Here is a 22,278-nt window from a genome sequence, read left to right on the forward strand (position 1 = left end):
AATGGTATAAATGAGTAGTTTAAATTGTCCCACAAAGAAAACTCCAGTGACAGATGGTTTTACAGATAAGTTCTATCAAATATCCAAAAAAAAAAAAAAAAAGATCATGCGTAAATTGTGCAACCTTTTTCAACTATGAAAAAAAGGTAAAATTCCTCCATTCAGTTTATGAGGTCAATATAACTCTGACACCAAAACTTTGGAAGCTAGTTGGCATTATCTAGTAATGTTGACAATGCATAACCTATAGGTCAGCAATTCTGCCCTGGGGCATGTTCTCAACTCTTGCACAACACCTTCAGGAGGCATGGACAAAGTGTTCATACCAGCAAAAATGTCTATCAACAAAACAAAGTATAATAAATTGGGATATATGTATGTCACAGAATATTAGACAATACTGAAAATGAATGAACTGTGTTCTACACACATCAGTATGGGTGAATTTCAAAAGCATAATAATGACCCATAAGAAACAGATTACAGAAGACAAATGAATCAATTCACATTAGGTTCAAAACAAACACTGCAGGGCGCCTGGGTGGCTCAGTTGGTTAAGCGACTGCCTTCAGCTCAGGTCATGATCCCGGGGTCCCGGGATCGAGTCCCACATCGGGCTCCCTGCTCAGCAGGGAGTCTGCTTCTCCCTCTGACCCTCCTCTCTCTCATGCTGTCTCTCATTCTCTCTCTCAAATAAATAAATAAAATCTTTAAAAAAAAAAAAACACTGCAACCAATATGTTGTTTAGGGATACGTGCATGTGTAATATAACTTTTATTTTTAAGTCAGAAAATTGTTAACACAATGTTCATGATCATGCCTCTATTTGTGGGGGTAACAGAGGGGGGACACAAAGACATGACATGCGTGACTGGACGGCAGGCTTCAAGGATGCTGGGGATGTTCTCATTCTTAAGCTGAGTGATAAGGGACACATTTCTCATTTTATGACTTTTTGTAATCATGTCTATGGATTATATACACTCCTGTCTGATCCATCTCTCTCTCTCTGTCTCACACACATGCACACTCCAGTAATGTGGGATAGTCAAAGCCTGGGTCAGGAGTTATAGGGTTGAGGTCAAGCCGCTCAGTAACAAGGCAATGAGTCCAGGGGAACATAAAACTAATTAAAAGCTGCAATTTTCACTTAAGGCAAGAGAATATTCTCTTCAGGAAAGAGAATAATGTGAGAGTGCAACAGGGGTACTTTAGAGGAGAGGCATTTAGACATTAGGAAGAAGAATTTCCTTGCTGAAAAGACCATAAATTGCCAAGTAAATGTGTGAGGACACTCAAAAATAGAGCAAAGCAGCTCTTTTTCTTGGGTTGGCCTGAGGCAGAGCTGGCCAAGTGATTTTAATCCAAGGGCCAACTCCGTGCCAGTACCTGTGACTGCCGGGAACACGGACGGGAGAAGCACTATGCCCTGGTCGGCCACACTGGGGCTGGGAGCCCTGCCTGCAGTGGCGCCGTCCCAGATGTTGGGGAGCACCACTGGAACTGCCCAGAGGTGGAGGAATAAAACCACACAATTTTTAGTCATGCATTTTCCTTCCAGTATTCTCTGGGCAGTAATAAAGAACATATACATCAGAGAAACAAAAAGTAGATGACGGCCTTTCTGCTGTTTTCTTCTTTACATCTCTTAAAAAAAAAAAAAAAAAAAAAAAAAAAATATATATATATATATATATATATATATAAACATCATTAACCATCAGAGAAAGGCAAATTAAAACCACAATGAGACATCAGTACCCAGCTATCAGAACGGCGATCATAAAAAATAGTGACAACGCCAAATGCTGGAGAGCATGTGAAGAAAATGGATTACTCATCCATTGCTGGTGGGTAGGGTACAGTCACTCTGGGAAATAATTAGGCAAAACTTAAAACTTAAAAAAAAAAAACAGATGAACTAATCATGCAACTATCCCACCACCCAGCAATTGCACTCCTGAGCATTTATCCCAGAAAAATAGAAACTTCTCTTCACACAAAAATTTATATACAAATGTTTATAGCAGCTTCATTCATGTGCCAAAAACTGGTAATAACCTAACCCAGATGCCCTTTAGTGGATGACTAGTTGGACAAACGGGCACATTCATACCACGGAATACTACTCAGCCACAAAATGGAACAGACTATTGATACAAGAACCCACCCAGATCTCTAGAGAACTGTGCTGGGTGACAAAAAAAGAAAAAAAGAAAGTCAATCCAAAAAGGTTCATAGTGTATGATTCCATTTATATAACATTCTTGAAATAACAAAATTATAGAAATGGGGACCAGATTAGTGGTTGCCCGGGGTTAAGGAGGGAGAGGGACATGTGTGTGTGGAGTGGGTGGGTACTGTGTGGAGCTCACCTGGGAAGCCAGAGGGGCTGGCCCTGTTTAGGGTTAGTTGGGTGGCTTTTTGCACCAGCCAGAGCAGCTATACCTGCTCCCTTAGGGAGCCCTGCCTGTGACCAGGCAGCACCCACTGGGAACCCTGAATGGCTGGAACCCTGGGAGGCAGTAAATTTGATGTCTTTGACCTAAGCCTACTTGGGTGTTTGTAATTATAGGGATTTTCTTGTAGCCTCCAGTAATTAGAGGCAGATTAAGACTACAGTTCTCCTCCCCCACAACCCAGTCAGCAGACGGTGTGTTACAAAATGCAAGCAAGGCTCCAACCAAACCCTGCCACATAGAAACATTTATTAGTAGGCCGGCGTCAAAACAGTCATGAACCTGTTCTTACAGGTTTGTGGAGTCCCAGCTCTCCGTCCCTTACGCACTCTGTGAGTGCCTTGCATGCAGCTCATCCCAGGTAGATATGATAATGCTCCTCTGCTGGAGACAGGATATGGTCAACCCTCTAGTGGGGTCAGGAATCCTCCACGAAGTGACTAAAGAGACTAAATCAGCTCAAGGCCAAGGGCCTACTCTGCTGCCCTCACAGATCTGACATTTTTGTTCCTACAAGGGTGGAAGTGACTGTACAAGATTTCTAGCCAATCCACATATCTTGAACTGCATTTCTTCAGGAAATTATTTATAACATCTATTAGGCTAAGGGAAAACCGTCTAATGAAAGTCCAGCTAGCTGAAGCATAAATGTTGATGAATTCTGATTTAGCATCTTTAAAAATTAATTGAATACTGGATTTAGCCAGGGTCCTGGCTAGAAACAGATAGCACAGTCTAACTGGGTAACTTGAGGAGAGTTTAATAAAAGGATGTTTTTACAATGTATGGGTATGGTGTAAGGAAACGACAATACTCTGGGGCTAAAAACAGCAGAGCCTCTGTCACCTGTGTGCCCCAAAGGGCTGGGGAATGAACAGTGGCCAGAACTGGAGAAGGCAGCTGTGTGCAAAGGGCCGCCTGACAGAGTTATACCTGCAGGAGAAGGATACAACCAGCACCCTAGACCGCAGGGAGACAACTGGAAAAGAACCCCACTCTCCTCCCACCTCATCTGTTGCCAGAGTCTCCCACTGGTCAAACCTAGCTGAAACCAGAGTCCAGCTGAGCCCGTTGGGGCAGGTCAGCCTCCTGGGGCACAGAGCAGGGTGAGGAAGGACAGAGAGTAGGTCTGGAGGGGCAAGAAGAAACCCAACACACACCACCTCTGGGTGTTAGCTTTAACTGATAACCAATCACTGCAGAAATGTGGACTAAGGAGGAAGGAAAGATGGCGGAGGAGTAAGGGACCCTATTTCAACTGGTCCCCGGAATTGAGCTGGATATCTACCAGACCACTCTGAGCACCCATGAAACCAGATCTGGATCTCTACAAACAGAATATCGCCGGCGGTTGGTTTCGAGGTACTAAGCGGGGTGCTGTGATCCTGCGGGCAGATATCTGAGGATAAACGGCAGCGGGAGGGTGCCCGGCCGTGGTGATCCTACACCGCCAGTGAGCGACACCTCGTGCGCTGGGGATGGGGCACAGACTCGCATGCAGACCAGTAGTGGTGGGGAAAGGACTTTAGGGCAGCCCCAGGGTGGAAACCTGGAGCGGTGGGGTTGCGCGTGTGAACTGGGGGCAGCTGGCGATTTTAGAAGCACAAAGGGCAGAGACATGCCCCGACCTGGAGGCAGGACTGGGAGCGCTGTGGATGGGGTGCACAACCCAGGATGCTGCAGTTTATAGCAGCACAGACAGAAACGGAGACAGTGTGACCTGGAGAGCTCACTGAAGAACAGACTGTGATCTCTCTGCTCTGAGGCAGAGGGTTGGAAACAGTCTCTTCTGCTCTGACTCTTGGAAGACACTCAGAAAGCCACCAGGTAAAGCCACCAGAGGACAAAAGCCCCCAAAACTGATTCCTGCTGAGCCCATCCCCAGCCACAGGGGGGCAGGGCAACTCCACTCAGACAGGGTTGCCTGAGTAACAGCGCGGCAGGCCCCTCCCCCAGAAGACAGGCTGGGAAAACAAGAGGCCAGCAACCCTAAGGTCCCAAGAAAACAGCTGCATCTTGCTTGGGTTCTGGTCAATAATTTGGACGCTGTACATTCCCTCAAACACCCATCAACAGAATGACTAGGAGGAGGAGGCCCCAAAATGGAAAAGACTCAGAGATTGTGACTTATGCTGCAGATTTACAAATGGATGCAGATATAACCAAGATGTCGGAGTGGAATTCAGGCTAGCAATTGTGAAGACAATGGCTAGAATGGAGAAATCAATTAATGGCAACATAAAGTCTCTAAGGGCAAAAATGAAAGCTGAATTGGCAGAACGTAAAAATGCTATCAATGAGATCCAATCCAATCTAGATAATCTAACAGCTAGAGTAAGTGAGGCAGAAGAAAAAATAAGCGACCTGGAAGACAATATAATGGATAAAAAGGGAAAAGAGGAGGCCAGGGAAAAACAACTCAGAATCCATGAAAATAGAATCAGAGAAATAAATGACACCATGAAGCGTTCCAATGTCAGAATAATTGGAATCCCGGAGGGAGTGGAGACAGAGAGAGGACTGGAAGATGTATTTGAGCAAATCATAGCTGAGAACTTGCCTAATCTGGGGAATGAAACAAACATTCACGTCCTAGAGGCAGAGAGGCCCCCTCCCAAGATCAAGGAAAACAGGTCAACACCCCAGCATGTAATAGTAAAACTTGCAAATCTTAGAACCAAGGAAACCATCTTCAGGGCAGTGAGGTGGAAGAGATTCCTTATGGACAGAGGGAGGAACATCAGAATAATGTCAGACCTATCCACAGAGACCTGGCAAGCCAGAAAGGCCTGACAAGACATATTCAGGGTACTAAATGAGAAGAACATGCAGCCAAGAATACTTTATGTGGCAAGACTGTCATTTAGAATGGATGGGGAGATGCAGAGCTTCCACGACCAGCAGAAACTGAAAGAATATGTGACCACTAAGCCAGCCCTGCAAGAAATATTAAGGGGGGTTCTATAAAAGGAGAAAGACCCCAAGAGTGATATACAACAGAAATTTACAGGGACAATCTATAAAAATAACGTCTTCATGGGCAACATGATGACGATTAATTCATATCTTTCAATAATCACTCTCAATGTGAATGGCCTAAATGCTCCCATAAAACAGCACAGGGTTGCAGACTGGATAAAAAGACAGGACCCATCCATATGCTGCCTACAAGAGACTCATTTTGAACCTAAAGATACATCCAGACTGAAAGTGAAGGGATGGAGATCCATCTTCCATGCCAACGGACCTCAAAAGAAAGCTGGAGTAGCAATTCTTATATCAGACAAATTAGATTTTAAACTAAAGTCTGTAATTGGAGACACAGAAGGACACTATATCATTCTTAAAGGGTCTATCCAACAGGAAGATCTAACAATTGTAAATATCTATGCCCCTAACATGGGAGCAGCCATCTACATAAGCCAACCATTAACCAAAATACAGAGTCATATTGATAACAATACGTTAATTGTAGGAGACGTCAATACTCCACTCTCAGCAATGGACAGATCACCTAAGCAGAAAATCAACAAGGAAACAAGAGCTTTGAATGATACACTGGATCAGATGGACCTCATAGATATTTACAGAACATTCCATCCTAAAACAACAGAATACTCATTCTTCTTGAGCACATGTGGAACTTTCTCCAGAATAGACCACATACTGGGTCACAAATCAGGTCTCAACCGATACCAAAAGATTGAGATTATTCCCTTTATTCTCTGTGGTCTGATATTCTCAGACCACAATCCTTTAAACTGGAACTCAATTTCAAGAAAAAATTTGGCAGAAATTCAAACACTTGGAAGCTAAAGACCACTCTGCTCAAGAATGTTTGGGTCAACCAGGAAAACAAAGAAGAACTTAAATAATTCATGGAAATCAATAAGAACAAAAACACGTCGGTCCAAAACCTATGGGATACTGCAAAGGCAGTCCTAAGGAGGAAATACATAGCCATCCAAGCCTCACTCAAAAAAATAGAAAAATCCCAAATTCACCAACTAACTCTACACCTTAAAGAACTAGAGAAAAAGCAACAAACGATGCCTAAGCCACGCATTAGAAGAGAAATAATTAAGATTAGAGCAGAGATCAATGAATTAGAAACCAGAGACACAGTAGATCAGATCAACGAAACTAGAAGGTGGTTCTTTGAAAGAATTAATAAGATCGATAAACCACTGGCCAGACTTATCCAAAAGAAAAGAGAAAGGACCCAAATTAATAAAATTATTAATGAAAGGGGAGAGATCACGACTAACACCAAGGAAATAGAAATAATTATTAGAAATTATTATCAACAACTATATGCCAATAAACTGAGCAATCTGGATAAAATGGAGACCTTCCTGGAAACCTATAAGCTGCCAAGACTGAAAGAGGAAGAAATTGACAACCTGAATAGACCAATAACCAGTAATGAGATTGAAGCAGTGATCAAAAACCTCCCAAAAAACAAGAGTCCAGGGCCTGATGGATTCCCTGGGGAATTCTACCAAACATTCAAAGAAGAAATAATACCTATTCTACTGAAGCTGTTTCAAAAAATAGAAACAGAAGGAAAACTTCCAAACTCATTCTATGAGGCCAGCATTACCTGAATCCCCAAACCAGGCAAAGACCCCATCAAAAAGGCGAATTTCAGACCGATATCCCTGATGAAGATAGATTCCAAAATCCTCAACAAAATCCTAGCTAATAGGATCCAACAGTACATTAAAAGGATCATCCGCCACAACCAAGTGGAATTTATCCCCAGGATGCAAGGGTGGTTCAACATTCGCAAATCAATCAATGTGATAAGAACACATTAAAAAGAGGAGAGAAGAACCATATGGTCCTCTCAATTGATGCAGAAAAAGCATTTGACATACAACATCCTTTCCTGATTAAAAGTCTTCAGAGTATAGGGATAGAGGGAACATTCCTCAAGTTCATAAAATCCATCTATGAAAAACTCACAGCAAATATCATCCTCAATGGGGAAAAGCTGAAAGCCTTTCCCTTAAGATTGGGAACACGTCAAGGATGCCCACCCTCGCCACTATTGTTCAACATAGTACTAGAAGTCCTAGCAACAGCAATCAGACAACAAAAAGAAATAAAAGGTATTCAAATTGGCAAAGAAGTCAAACTCTCTCTTTTCACAGATGACATGGTACTTTATGTGGAAAACCCAAAGGACTCCACCCCCAAATTACTAGAACTCATACAGCAATTCAGTTATGTGGCAGGATACAAAATCAATGCACAGAAATCATTTGCTTCCTTATACACTAACAATGCAACTGTAGAAAGAGAAATTAGAGAAACGATTCCATTTACAATAGCACCAAAAACCATAAGATACCTCGGAATAAACCTAACCAAAGAGGTAAAGGATCTATACTCTAGGGACTACAGAACACTCATGAAAGAAATTGAAGAAGACACAAAAAGATGGAAAAACATTCCATGCTCACGGATCAGAAGAATAAACATTGTTAAAATGTCTATGCTACCCAGAGCAATCTATACCTTCAATGCCATCCCAATCAAAATTCCAATGACATTTTTCAAAGTGCTGGAACAAACAATCCTAAAATTTGTATGGAATCAGAAAAGACCCCGAATCGCCAAGGAAATGTTGAAAAAGAGAAACAAAGCTGGGGGCATCACGTTGCCCGATTTCAAGCTATATTACAAAGCTGTGATCACCAAGACAGCATGGTACTGGCACAAAAACAGACATATTGACCAACGGAACAGAATAGAGAACCCAGATATGGACCCTCAACTCTATGGTCAAATAATCTTTGACAAAGCAGAAAAAAACATGCAATGGAAAAAAGACAGTCTCTTCAATAAATGGTGCTGGGAAAATTGGACAGCCACATGCAGAAGAATGAAACTCGACCATTCTCTAACACCATTCACAAAGATAAACTCAAAGTGGATGAAAGATCTCAATGTGAGACAGGAATCCATCAAAATCCTAGAGGAGAACATAGGCAGTAACCTCTTTGACATCGTCCACAACAACTTCTTTCAAGATACATCTCCAAAGGCTAGTGAAACAAAAGCAAAAATGAACTTTTGGGACTTCATCAAGATAAAAAGCTTCTGCATAGCAAAGGAAACAGTCAACAAAACAAAGAGGCAACCCACAGAATGGGAGAAGATATTTGCAAGTGACACTACAGATTAAGGGCTGGTATCCAAGATCTATAAAGAACTTCTCAAACTCAACACCCAAAAAACAAATAATCAAGTCAAAAAGTGGGCAGAAGATATGAACAGACATTTCTCTGAAAAAGACATACAAATGGCTAACAGACACATGAAAAAATGTTCATCATCATTAGCCATCAGGGAAATTCAAATCAAAACCACATTGAGATAACACCTTACACCAGTTAGAATGGCAAAAATGGAAAGGGAAAGAAACAACAAATGTTGGTGAGGTTGTGGAGAAAGGGGAACCTTCTTACACTGTTGGTGGGAATGCAAGTGGGTACAGCCACTTTGGAAAACAGTGTGGAGGTGCCTCAAAAAATTAAAAATAGAGCTACCCTATGACCCAGCAATTGCACTGCTGGGTATTTACCCCAAAGACACAGATATAGTGAAAAGAAGGGCCATATGCACCCCAATGTTCATAGCAGCAATGTCCACAATAGCCAAACTGTGGAAAAAGCCGAGATGCCCTTCAACAGATGAATGGATAAAGAAGATGTGGTCCATATATACAATGGAATATTACTCAGCCATCAGAAAGGATGAATACCCAACTTTCGCATCAACATGGATGGGACTGGAGGAGATTACGCTAAGTGAAATAAGTCAAGCAGAGAAAGTCAATTATCATATGGTTTCACTTATTTGTGGAACATAAGGAACAGCATGGAGGACATTAGGAGAAGGAAGGGAAAAATGAAGGGAGGGAATCGGAGGGAGAGACGAACCATGAGAGACTCTGGACTCTGAGAAACAAACAGGGTTTTAGAGGGGAGGGGGGATGGGTTAGCCAGGTGATGGGTATTAAGGAGGGCACGTACTGCATGGAGCACTGGGTGGTATACAAAAACAATGGATCATGGATCACCACATCAAAAACTAAATATGTATTGTATGGCGACTAACATAATGTAATAAAATTAAAAAAAAAAAGAAAGAAAGAAATGTGGACTAAGACTCACCTAACTTAAACATAAATTTACCATACGACCCAGCAATTCCACTCCTAGGTGATCTACCCAAGAAAAAGGGAAATGTATATGCACACCAAAACTTGCATACGAATGCTCACCTCAGCATTATTATACAGATGGTCCCTGACTTATGATGGTTTGATTTCGGATTTACCGACCTCACAATGGTGCAAAAGTGATACACATTCAGTAGAAACCATACTCTGAATTTTGATCTTTTCCAGGGCTAGTGATATGAGGTATTATCCTCTCTCATGATGCTAGGCAGCAGCCACCACAGCTCCCATCAGCCAGCGATCATGAGGGTGAAGGACCCATAACACTGACAACCATTCTGTACCCACACAACCGTTCTGTTTTTCACTTTCAGTACAGCGTTCCATAAACTACATGACATAGTCAATACTTTATTATAAAATAGGCTTTGCATTAGGTGATTTTGCCCAACTATAAGCTAATGTAAGTGTTCTGAGCACATTTAAGGTAGGCTAAGCTCAGCTATGATGTTCAGTAATTTAGGGATGTTAAGTGCATTTACTACTTGTGATATTTTCAACTTATAAGGGGTTTATAGGGATGTAACCCCATTATAAGTTGAGAAAGATCGATATAGCCAAGAAATGGGAACAACCTAAGCATTCATCAACCGGTCAGTAAATAAATTGGGTATATCCATACAAAGAAATATTATTCTGCAATAAAAAAGGAAACACTACCGACACACACTGCAACACTGATGAACCTCAAACATTATGCTAAGTGAAAGAAGCCAATCAAAAAGGACTACATATTGTGGGGTAGCATTTGTACAAAATGTTCAAAAAGATCAATGGCAGCCCAGGGCTGGGACAGGAATAGGGAATTAATTATAACCAAGCATGAGGAATCTTATTAGGGTGATGGAAATGTTCTACAACTGGATGGTGATGAGGATGAACACTTGGTTAAGTTACTAAAAATCCTTGAATTGTATACTTAAAACAGGTAGATTTTATGGTATGTGAGTTAAATCTCAAGAAGCTGTGTAAAATAGAAAACTGACCCACATGCTATCATTATCATTTCAGCTGAAGTATTTTAAAATAAATTTACATTCACTCTAACTGGTGATCTTCAGCCATAAAAGATCATCACAAGCCCCACCTCTGGCCTAGAATCTCTACAGTGAGGTTTCACTTTATAAAAAAAAGTTAATCAATATCCAGATATACAAAAAAGATAATTAAGGGTGATCCTCTACATCTGTTGTTCCCTTTCAATAGTCAATATCCTAGGACATTTAAACATGATATACAAAAAAGTGTATTTACTGATAGTTTGGCTGGAACACAGCTATTATTTAAAAGGTCCTAAAAACCACAGAAAATCTCTCAAAGACTATGATGTCAATTTTGAGTGACTCTAGATAAAGCTAAATTCTGGCCAGACTGAGCAAAGGAGGGGAAAGCGGAAGAAGGTTCTCTAAAATAAAAACATCTTCAGCTGTGCATGTCTTGTGCTTTCCTCTAAAAAAACAACCACCACAGAAAAATCAAGCCAAGAAGAGTGAACCCTGAGGTAAACTATGGGCTCTGGGTGGTAATGAAGTGTGAGTGTAGGTTCATCCATCGTAACAAATGTCACTCTAGTGGGGGATGTCAGTAGTGTGTGGCTACACATGTTTGGGGATAGAGGGGTTATGCGAACTCTCTGTACCTTCCACTCAATTTTGTGGTCACCCTTAAACTGTTCTAAAAAAATTAAGTCCATTTAAATTTTTAAAAATAAATGGAAGATAAAAAGATTAAAAAATAAAAAGCCAGTACTGTCCCATTTCAAGACTGACCCTGGGGCACCTCAGTGGCTCAGTCGTTAAGCGTCTGCCTTCGGCTCAGGTCATGATCTCAGTGTCCTGGGATCGAGCCCCACATCGGGCTCCTGGCTCAGCAGGGAGCCTGCTTCTCCCTCTCCCGCTCCCCCTGCTTGTGTTCCCTCTCTCGCTGTGTCTCTCTCTGTCAAATAAATAAATAAAATGTTTTAAAAAAAAAAAAAAGACTGACCCTGCCAGTGATATCACAGAGTTTTCTCTCTCTCTTCCTACGGAAAACACTCCCCACACACACCTCCAAACCCCCATTTTGAGCCTTGGAATCCATGAAAATGGCGGCCAAAGAATTAAGCACCTTTGTCTCACAATTCACTTCATCAGCCTCCTGAAGAGAAGATTGTCCATTAAATGGAAAACAATTTGCATTCTCAGCACGAAGGATGCTTGCTTCCTGGTGGGCTTATAGCCTCTCCTCAGTTGTGCCATTCCTCTCAAGAGCCGCAGACATTTTAAAGGTTCTATGTGAAGCAGTCTGGGCCAGGAGGGGGGCACGGAAAATACTTGTCTGGGCTAGCATTGTTCCCTTTGTCCACTTAGGCAGGGCTCAATTTTATTTCTAGAATGTCCCAGCTGACAGGCTCCGTACACAGGTTTTGCCTCTTTTCTTTCAGGGAGTTGAGCTGCAGAAGCCCTCCCTTTCCCAGGATGCACTGTGGCACCGTCCTACAGAAGGTCTGAGGCAGAGATGAATGTGCCCTGTTCCCTTCTTTATGTTAGGGCCTGCCTCAGGGAAGGTGCTTGTTGCTGCTAATCTATAACAGGTGGTAGGAACGCCAGGGAAAACAAGGCCTCATCTGTATGGCAGTGAATAAAAGAAATTCAGGTGCTACAGGAGCAAAACTGGTGTGAAGACAGGGTAAAGCAGTGGCCTCAGAGGGAGGGAATAGTGGACCCGTCTCGTGCTTCCTCCCCCAGCCCGTCCCTCACCACAATTGTTTTCCACCTTCTTCCAGTACTACTTGAAATTCCCTTAGCAGGAGGCAAAGCCTCTCTTGCCACACTAAATATAAGTACAGATTAAGCTAAAATGCAATATAGAATAGGATCCCAGAAAGATGGAGAAGTACTTTGCCCTATTCCTACCATGATATGCAACTTAATTGTGCAACCTGGACATAATACATAAAGATCAAATGACTCTAAAAGATAGGGAGAAGATGAGCAAGGGGCCTCAAGACCCAAGAAACAGCACAGTGGTGAGTTCCTGGGTTTTCTTTTTGTCTCATATATCCCAGACTTATTGGTGGAAAAGCTGGCAATTCAGAAACACCCCAGGTACAAACCTAAGAAGTCCCAACAAAAGCCTGCTCTCTCTAACCAAAGGACCAGAAAAGAGACAGACTAGCAAGGCAGCAAACTTTATTTTTTTTAAAGATTTTTTTTATTTATTTGAGAGAGAGAGAATGAGAGAAAGCACGAGAGGGAAGAGGGTCAGAGGGAGAAGCCGACTCCCTGCCGAGCAGGGAGCCCAATGTGGGACTCGATCCCGGGACTCCAGGATCATGACCTGAGCCGAAGGCAGTCGCTTAACCAACTGAGCCACCCAGGTGCCCAAGGCAGCAAACTTTAGAAAAGAACTGCTTTACTCCAGGTAAACAGCTCAAAACAAACAAAGAAACAAAAAACCAAACACCCTATGGTCCCACCCCAACCCCATCCCCAAAGGCTGAGTCAGGAGCTGAGACTTCCACCCTGGTGAGACCCCCCCCCGCGGCCAGGTTGGCATCAGGGAAGGCTGAGTGGGGAGGTAGAACATTCATCCCAGCCACCCCCTCCCATGTCAGCACACCTGAACTTCTACTTCCATCTAGCAGTGCCAAGGCAACCTTTCCCTTCCCTCCCTTCACCCTACCCCTGCAATGGTAAAAGAGGAAGCCTAGTGGAGAGTCAGGACTTTCACTACCACCCGAGTAGTGGTGAGGCCACCTCCTCCAAATACCACTGGCAGCCTCCTGAGGAGCAGTAAGGAGGCACTCTTGCCTCTCCCACCCTGAGTGGCCCAGTATGGAGCCAGCACTCCCACCCCCACCCAGCAGTAAAAAGGAGGCAGCATCCCCCCCACCCCTGTAACGGAGGCCAAGTAGAAAGCCTGGGCTTCTACCTTACCTGGCACCCCCTCCTCCCTCCGCTGAAGCAGTGTTGGTACAGAACCAAAAGAGATTTAAATAAGATCCAGAGTCTCATAACGGAAAACTAAAAATGACTACAATTCAAAAGTCACTCATCATACCAAGAACAAGGAAGATCTCAATTTGAGTGAGATAAAAACATTCAATAGATGGCCACATTAAGATGACACAGATGTTAGGCTTCTTGGACTAGGATTTTATTTTTTATTATTTTTTTAAGATTTTATTTATTTATTTGGCAGAGGGAGAAGCAGGCTCCCCGCTGAGCAAGGACCCCAGTGCGGGACTCGATCCCAGAACTCTGGGATCAATACCTGAGCTGAAGGCAGACACTTAACCGACTGAGCCACCCAGGCGCCCCTTGGACTGGGATTCTAAAGCAGCCATCCTAAGAATGCTTTGACAAGCAATTACAAACATTTTTAAAACAAATGCAAAAAGAGAAAGTTTCAGTAAAGAAATAGAAGATATAAAGAAGAATCAAATGGAAACTTTAGGGCTGAAAATAAAATAAATGAATTAAAAACTCAATGGATGGGCTCAGTAGCAGAATGGAGGGGACCAAGGAAAGAATCAGTGGATTAAAAGATAAAAAAAATAGAAATTACCCACTCTAAACAACAGAAATAAATACAATGAAGAAAATGAACAGCATTTCAGAAACCCATTAGACTATAAGAAAGATCTAACATCCATGTGATTGGAGTCCCAGAAAAAGAGAAGAAGGCTGGGCAGAAAAAGTATTGAAAGAATAATGAAAGAATTCAAGAGGCTGAGCAAACCTCAAACACGATAAACCTAAAGAAATCCACTCCAAGAAACATCATAACTAAGAAAACTAAAGTCAAGGGGAAAAGTCCTGAAAGCATTTGAGAGAGAAACACCTTATCAGGGGGCACCTGGGTGGCTCAGTTGGTTAAGCGACTGCCTTTGGCTCAGGTCATGATCCTGGAGTCCCGGGATCGAGTCCCACATCGGGCTCCCTGCTCGGCAGGGAGTCTGCCTCTCCCTCTGACCCTCTTCCCTCTCGTGCTCTCTATCGCTCTCATTCTCTCTCTCTCTCAAATAAATAAATAAATCTTTAAAAAAAAAAAAAAAGAAACACCTTATCGGGGAAGACAACAATTCAAATTACATCAGACTGATCAGAAACCAGAGAGGCAAGAAGAAAACCACACAACATTTCGCAAGTGCTGAAAGCAAAGGACTGTCAGTGCTAAATCCTATACCCAGCAAAATTATCCTTCAGGAATGAAGGGGAAATTGAGACATTCTGTGTTGAAGGAAAACAAAGAGACCTACTCTAAAAAATAGCTAGAGGTAGTTCTTTAAACAGAAAGGATATGACAAAAGAATGGAACTTGGAATATCAGGGGGAAAGAAAGAATAAAGGAAAGAGTACAAATATGGGTAAGTACAATACATTGTCCCTCTCAAAAAACACAGTATCTAGGAAAGAAAGAACAGTTTAAACATCCAGTAATAAGCTAACCTTGGAGAGCTTACTCTAGGCAAAGCATTTTGCCCACCTCATCCCATTAAACCTTTACAAAAGCTGCAGGGGGATTACCAGGGCCTCCAGTTTATTGATGTGGGAATTCTGCAGTAAGCATATGAAGCAGGGTTTGAATGCACAGATGTCTGATTGATTCCCAACCTTGGGCTCTTAACGCTTAGGTCGGTCAATCTGCAGCATCTCACTCTGAACTGCTTTCCTTGGAGAAGCAGTTGGCAAGCAGACCAGAACAGGCTCTCTGGAAGGCAAAGAGCCTGAATGAAGGAGAAGTAAGGAACCCAGAAAACTGTTTAACACAGACTTAGAAAAGAACAACAGGAAATGAAGAAAAAGATTCTACAAGAAAGAGCAAAGCAAGAATTAGAACAGAAACAACTTAGAAGTTGGGAGGTACCTTTTGTCCTGGTAAAGACACAAAAGCCCAGAGAGGATGGGCAACTTGTCCAAAATCTCCAGACAGTTAGTGCTAGAGCGAGGACAGGAACCCACAGTTCCTGACCCCCAGGCCATTGCTTTTGGAAACAGTAAAGAAATGAATGGCTAAGTTTTCACATGGTCTCCTCTAAGTAGAAAGAAAGTGTCCCAAGTCTTAAACCATCAAGGGGACCATTAGTAGGTCAGGTCAGCATGACTTTGAAGAAAGAATCTGGAAAATCATGAAGAAGGATTTCAAGGCAATCCAGAGAACTAAGAAAGAGGTAAGGCCATGGATCTTTTGGATAAGGGGTTAGGCCCTCTCCAGAAACCTGGTCTAAGGTGGAAAATAGTTATATAAAAGGTGATATAGTTCTAATGCAAATAGCTGGAAAAAGCTTTCCTTCTGATTTTTGGGTGAGGAAGACACAAGGCTTTGGAAAGTGGTTGCTGAATGGTCTCCCTAACCTCCACACTCAAATATGACCCCTTATCTCCTGAGTGTTGGGCACTACCAGTCATCAGAAAGTTGCTATATACAAATTAGGGTAACAGCAAAGAACTCTTTAGCCCAAAAAAGAGTTGAAGCAGAATGTCCGTACCAAAGAAAGTATCCTTGGAAGTTAGGGGACAGACCTGAAACAGTGCCGCTGATATACCTTGCACTGTCCACTTCACACAAGATGTTTTGGTGTCTATCATGACTCGGGCCTTTGGGGACAGGAGGATGCATGGGTCCCGCCTGTCGTTGAATGCAGTTTTTGTAACTGAAGTGCTTTTCATTATATTTTTAAGCATTACTGATTTTTTTCATCCTTTTGTAATTTCAAGGATTTGTTTCTTCTGTTGTCTTCCACGTGATTCTAGAGGTCAGTGTAATAGGGCAGGATGAAGAAATAATAGGAATTCCAGGACACAATATTTCATGAATTAAAATGCAGAATTTGTAAGAATAATCATCATAACAGTAATGGCAACATACAAAACTACATATACTATAAGTGCATTTTTAAAAACTATAACTACCCATATATCTATCCATCTGCAGATAAACACAAGGCCTGGAAGAAAATACTCAGAGACACTAATCGAATTCCAGTGACTCTCAGCCCTATCATATCCTCTCTTTAGGTAATATTTTTTTAAAGATTTTATTTACTTATTTGACAGAGAGAGACACAGTGAGAGAAGGAACACAAGCAGGGGGAGTGGGAGAGGGAGAAGCAGGCTTCCCACCGAGCAGGGAGCAGGATGAGGGGCTCGATCCCAGGACCCTGGGATCGTGACCTGAGCTGAAGGCAGACGCTTAACGACTGAGCCACCCAGGCGCCCCTTTACATAATATTTTATAATGCCCATTAATCTTCTTGAAATGATGGTCATAGGTAATATGTCCTGCCTACACAAATAATTTTTTTAAAAATCAATTTATACCCTACCTATAATGTAAGGATAAATAAAAGGAAAGTAGTTTATAGTTTTAATTGTATTTAAACACATGAACTTTTATGGTACAATTACACTAGAAAATAACAATGTCCCCATAAATTCCTAAAACAACTCCTATGGGATGAACCTGGCACCTCTGAATATCACTGTGTTTTTTTGAAAGATATCCAGAGAGTGAGATTATGATTTTTAAGTTTTCTTTTTATAGAGAATATTTGCCTTCATAAATTCATGTCTGTGGCTTTCATAACCAGAAGCCTAGTGTTGGGGGTGCCTGTCATGTGATCACAGTGTATCCAATACAAGGGGGGAGAAATTCTCAAAGAACGAAACTTACCTCAAATGAATAAGCTTTTCCAATCCCATCTCCTGCTCCAGTGATCACTGCAAAAAGCAGAGATGGTTTTAAAGGACAGACTTAATCTTTAAAGTGCTCTTTCACACCAGCTACATTTTTTTGCAGGCTTACTGCCTAGGACATAATATTTCAAAGCAGTGCCCTTCTGCTCTACAGCCCTATTCCACTCAACTCTGGAGCTTCCAGCTCTGACTCCCCTCATTACATGTTCCAAATGAAGCTCTTTGGGGTTTTTTTTTTTTTTAATTTTTTGGTGGGGTTGGTAAGGCTGTGGAAGATAGTCTCCAAAAGGAAACAAAGAACCTCAGCCAGGGAACATTTCATTCAGACCCCAAATGGTGTACCCTATTATCTCTCTACCCACACACTCAACTCTTACAGTAAGGACATTTCAAGATTCTTCCTAAAAGTCGAGTGTTTCCCTCTTCCCATCCCACCCCCACAGGACAGCAGCACTCAAAGTCCATGGGAGATAAGGAACTTAACAAAGAGGAAAACACAGAAATGCCAAAAAGTGATATAATGAAATGAAGGGACCTGAAGAATCTGCAGTCAGGGTATCTATTGATTAACCTGTAATGATCAGATTGACCAAGTCCTGTTATATCCAACATTAACACACATATTTTATGACTGAGTTCTAGGGTAAAATTCATTCGAGTGAATGTCACAATTTGAAATTGTACTACAGTTCAGTATTTATGTATCTGCAATTTACCTTTGAACAACAATTGGAGGGTATACTTTCCAAGTGTGAATAAAACATATATTTAGCTTATTGGAGAGTAAAAGCCAAGCTGTACAAGCTTCCAGAAACACACTGGCAGAGTGTTCTCATTTTCTTTTTTTCTTTTTAAGATTTTATTTATTTATTTATTTATTTGAGAGAGAGAAAGAGCGTGAGTGGCCGGTTGGTGGGGAGGAGCAGGAGAGGGACTAGCAGCCTCCACGCTGAGCATGAAATCCAACTTGCTGCTCGATCTCATGACCCTGAGATCATGACCTGAGCTGAAATCAAGAGTCAGACACTTAACCTACTGAGCCACCCAGGTGCCCCAGAGCACTCTCATTTGCATAACAGCTGATAGTTTTGTTTGTTCACTTGGAGCCTTCTAGGTGAATCCATGCATATTATCTGTTCCTCTTGGTGCAGGTGCTATGCTCAGGGTTATCTTCTGCCTCACCTTCCCCTCCCTTATGGGAACCTTCCAAATCACCCAGTATAGGATCTGGACTAGAGCTAAGATAATAACATCAATAAATGGCTGGTTTTTATTGAGTGCTTACTTTCTGCCATGTACTGTTTCAGGTGTTTTAGATGCAGCATCTCGTTTAATATTCAAAGCAAGTTTATAATGCAGGGACCATTGTTTTCCTTAGTTTATAGAGGAGGAAGCTGAGGGAGAGAAAGTTAGTAACTCAGTCAAGGTCACATTGCTAAAAATGATGACAACAACAGGTTTGAAACCCGGCTATCTGATTTTGGGGATACAATTCTATAAAGATACACCAGTGACATAATTTCCTAATCAACCACAGAGTTCTGAGGAGTTAAGCAATTTCATCTTTAGTAATTGGATTTTCTTCTGGCTCTCCACCAGAAATACATGCTCTCCCAGAGATCTGCCTATGCTCAAAGACATTTTAATCTTGCTAGTGATAATTCTATTCAATATTGAGTCAAATAATAGGTTAAGATTATGTTTTTTTAATGTGAGTCAACAAATACTCTTGTCTTTGGCCCCATGTGAACTTCTTTTGGAGTGTGTGTTTGCAGAAGGGCTTTGCCTTACACTGATGAGCAGCCCTTGTACAGAGTTTTAAGAACCACCCCACCCCCTGCCAAGTGTGTGGGCATTTGGATCTGTGTGGAGCAGGATATTTGGATCCAGAGCACTCAAGTTCAAGCTATTTAGCAAGTTTTCTGAAGATACTTCCCCAAGAGTGAAGGAGTGTTCACAGACACACACACACACACTTCAAATGTAACGTGCAACAGTTAAAAACCCATTTTTCATTCATTCCAAACAACTTCCATACGGCAATTGTTTTATATCTGCTACTAAGGTTGTACAGTTACCAGCTTTAGCAAGTAAAGATACAGCATGCCCAGCTAAATTTGAGTTTCAAGTAAGCAGCAAATAATTTTTTAGTATAAGTATGTCCTGCATAATATTTGGGATGTCATATACTAAAAAATTATTCCTTATTTATCTAAAATTCAAATTTAACTCTATCCTATATTTTACCTGGAAGCCCTATAAGGTTGTTTATAATCTCTCCTATTTAGCCTGGCATGGTACCTTTAAAGCTGTTTAAATTCTTTGGGTTGTTTTTTTAAGTCACTGGATTCCTTGGATTTCTTCATGTAACCTTAGCACTTCATTCAAAGAGATGCTGAAACCATAGCCTCATGTTTTTCACCTTAAACCCAGTCATCAGGCTGAAATTCTGCGTGGTAGTTCCAGAAGATAAATCCCATTCATTGGTAGGCAGTGATTAATCCACTTGGGACACAAACCAGACCGAGATTCCATATCTAACCATCTCAAACATGTCTTCCTATAGGGACCTTTGTTACCTTGATTTTGTAATACCCTCACTTCATGAAAGGGCTCAGAGAAATTTTTTTAAATTAAGTGAAGTACAATTATTTGTATTTCTGAATTTTGAAACACACCCTTCCACAAAATAGCCGTACCCTGTGCCTTCAAAAATCTGGAGAAAAGGATGCAGAAATTTCTGCAGTACTTATTATTTGTGTCACCAGAAACTCCAAAAAGGAGAAAACCTAACTAATAAGGATGAGAGGACAAGCACAGAGGCAAGAATTGGGTGGCATTCTTCCAGTTAATTCTTCTCATGCCCCACATCTTCTCTTTTAGACAATTCCAGTTTCACTCATGCTTTCTAGACACCCAAATAAAAGTCTCCCAAAAGAATTACATCTTTGCTCTCAAAAGGAAAAAATGCAATTTATACTTTGAGATATACATGATAATAAGACATAACAAGAAACAAGAGATGGAAAGCTGTCTTTACCTGCCCATTGTCCCATTGACTTCAAGAAAGACTTTGGCAAAACTTTCCAGAAGTGCCGGAAAATATAACTGGAGAATCTCACACACTTCACCAGGTACACCAGGCACACCAGCAGCCCTACGAAAATGAAGAACTGTTCCAGAGCCACCTCCATGACTGTACTCCACCAGTTTCAGACCTGGCCTGGCCCCTCCACAGACCTCCGAGGGCGTGGCTGCTCTGGAGGCGGGTCAGTCACCCTTTGGAGTCACCAGCTGCATTCCACTGTGTAGAGACGTTTAGATTAGAGTAACTTCTTTACACAATCCTCTCATTCACAGGCTTCAGAATAAAGTATTCTTTCTAATATTTTTACAACACCGTTGGGCTTTTGTGACCATGGGGGAGCTGGTGAAGAAGTAAAAGGACATGAAGAAAGATGAAGCCTGGACAAAGAAAAAATGGCTGTGCAGGCTTCTCTCCTTAAATTTGGAAGCTAAAAAGGAGGCTAAGAAGGATGCAAAATCCTGTAAGTCATGCATTTATTTATTCAACAAATATTTATTGACTGTCTACCAGGTAGCATTGCTGTTCAAGGCTTTGGGAATACATAATAGTAAACAGGGCCATGTCACTGCCGTGGGGGAGCTGAGATTCTAGTATGGGAGACAGACAATATGCCAATAAATAAGATAATGTCAGATATCAGTGCCATGAAAAAGTGCTATTGAGTGACCTGTTCAAGTGGCTAGTGGACAATTACTTTAAAGAGTGTGCTCAGGAAAGGAACTCTATGAAGAAGCAGCATTTCTAGCTGAAATTTGAATTAAGAGAAGGAGCAAAGAAGCCCTGCCAAGATGAGGTTCCCCATCCAGGCTGAAGGAACAGCTAGCACAAACGCCCTGAGAAAGATCCATGTATTTGAGGAATAAATAGCACTACATAGCAGAAGGAACCCTCTGTAGAGAACAGGGAAAGAAAAAGTCAAGGAAGGTAGAGGCAAGGGGAGGAGCCAGATTCTCTTGGTGAGGAGATTGGACTTTAGTCTACAAGCAACAGGAAGCCACTGAAGAAGCTCAGACAGTAGAGTCATATAACCTGAATCATGCTTTTAGAAGATCACTCTGGATGGTAAGAGAAGAGGACCTTTTTGGGGTGGGAATGGAGAGTGGGCATGACCACCAAAGCAGGTGGAGTGAGGAGATAATGGCAGTCATCCAAGAAGACTATCCCAAAGCTCAGTCCTTTGCCCTCTTCTCTTTCCTATCCACGCTCACTCATTTGGTGACGTTACCCCATCCCTTGATTGTAAGGACTCCATATGCTGAGGACCTGCAAACATATCATTTCAACTGTAACCCAGGCGGTGTCATCCAGACTTGCATATCAAACTACCTACCTGACACCTCCATTTGAATGCCTAATATGCATCTCAAACTTAATATGTATAAAACTGGTTTCTGATATTATCTCCAAATGTCAAAACCTGCTCCTCTTGCAGACTTTCCTATCCCAGGGAATGGCAGCTCTCATCTTCCAGTTGTTCAGTTTAGAAATCTTGGAGATATCCTTGACTCCTCTCTTTCACATACTGCAGCTAGTCTGTCTCCTATTGACAGATGATTGGATTTATTTTTAGTTTTAGATTATGCCGAACAACACTGCTGTGAATATTCTTGTATTTCTACTTTATCATACATTTGCAAGTTCCTCTCTCTCTCTCTCTGCCTCTGTCTGTCTGTCTGTCTGTCTCTCTCTCTCTCTCACACACACACACACACACACACACACACACACAATTGTTAGGTCCTACATGTTATACAACTTCAGTTCTACTAGGGTTTCAGTCAGGTCCACTCAGAAGACAA

General features: G+C 41.8%; 1 protein-coding gene across 1 annotated transcript in view; it reads right to left on the bottom strand.

The window, feature by feature from the left end:
* The window catches only part of HSD17B3 (hydroxysteroid 17-beta dehydrogenase 3), a 46,419-nt gene extending 25,834 nt beyond the window's left edge, over positions 1–20,585 (bottom strand). Inside the window, exons 1-2 of the mRNA XM_028122215.2 lie at positions 20,432–20,585; positions 17,369–17,415 (exon numbers count right to left, since the gene is read on the bottom strand). Of these exons, the coding sequence (XP_027978016.1) occupies positions 17,369–17,415; positions 20,432–20,585 (201 nt within the window). The remainder of the gene's footprint in view (positions 1–17,368; positions 17,416–20,431) is intronic.
* Positions 20,586–22,278: the final 1,693 nt, after the last annotated feature.

This window comes from Eumetopias jubatus, unplaced genomic scaffold, assembly GCF_037043125.1.
Source record: "Eumetopias jubatus isolate StellerSeaLion01/CBP00866 unplaced genomic scaffold, mEumJub1_p1.0 scaffold_15, whole genome shotgun sequence".
NCBI classification, from domain to species: Eukaryota; Metazoa; Chordata; class Mammalia; order Carnivora; family Otariidae; genus Eumetopias; species Eumetopias jubatus.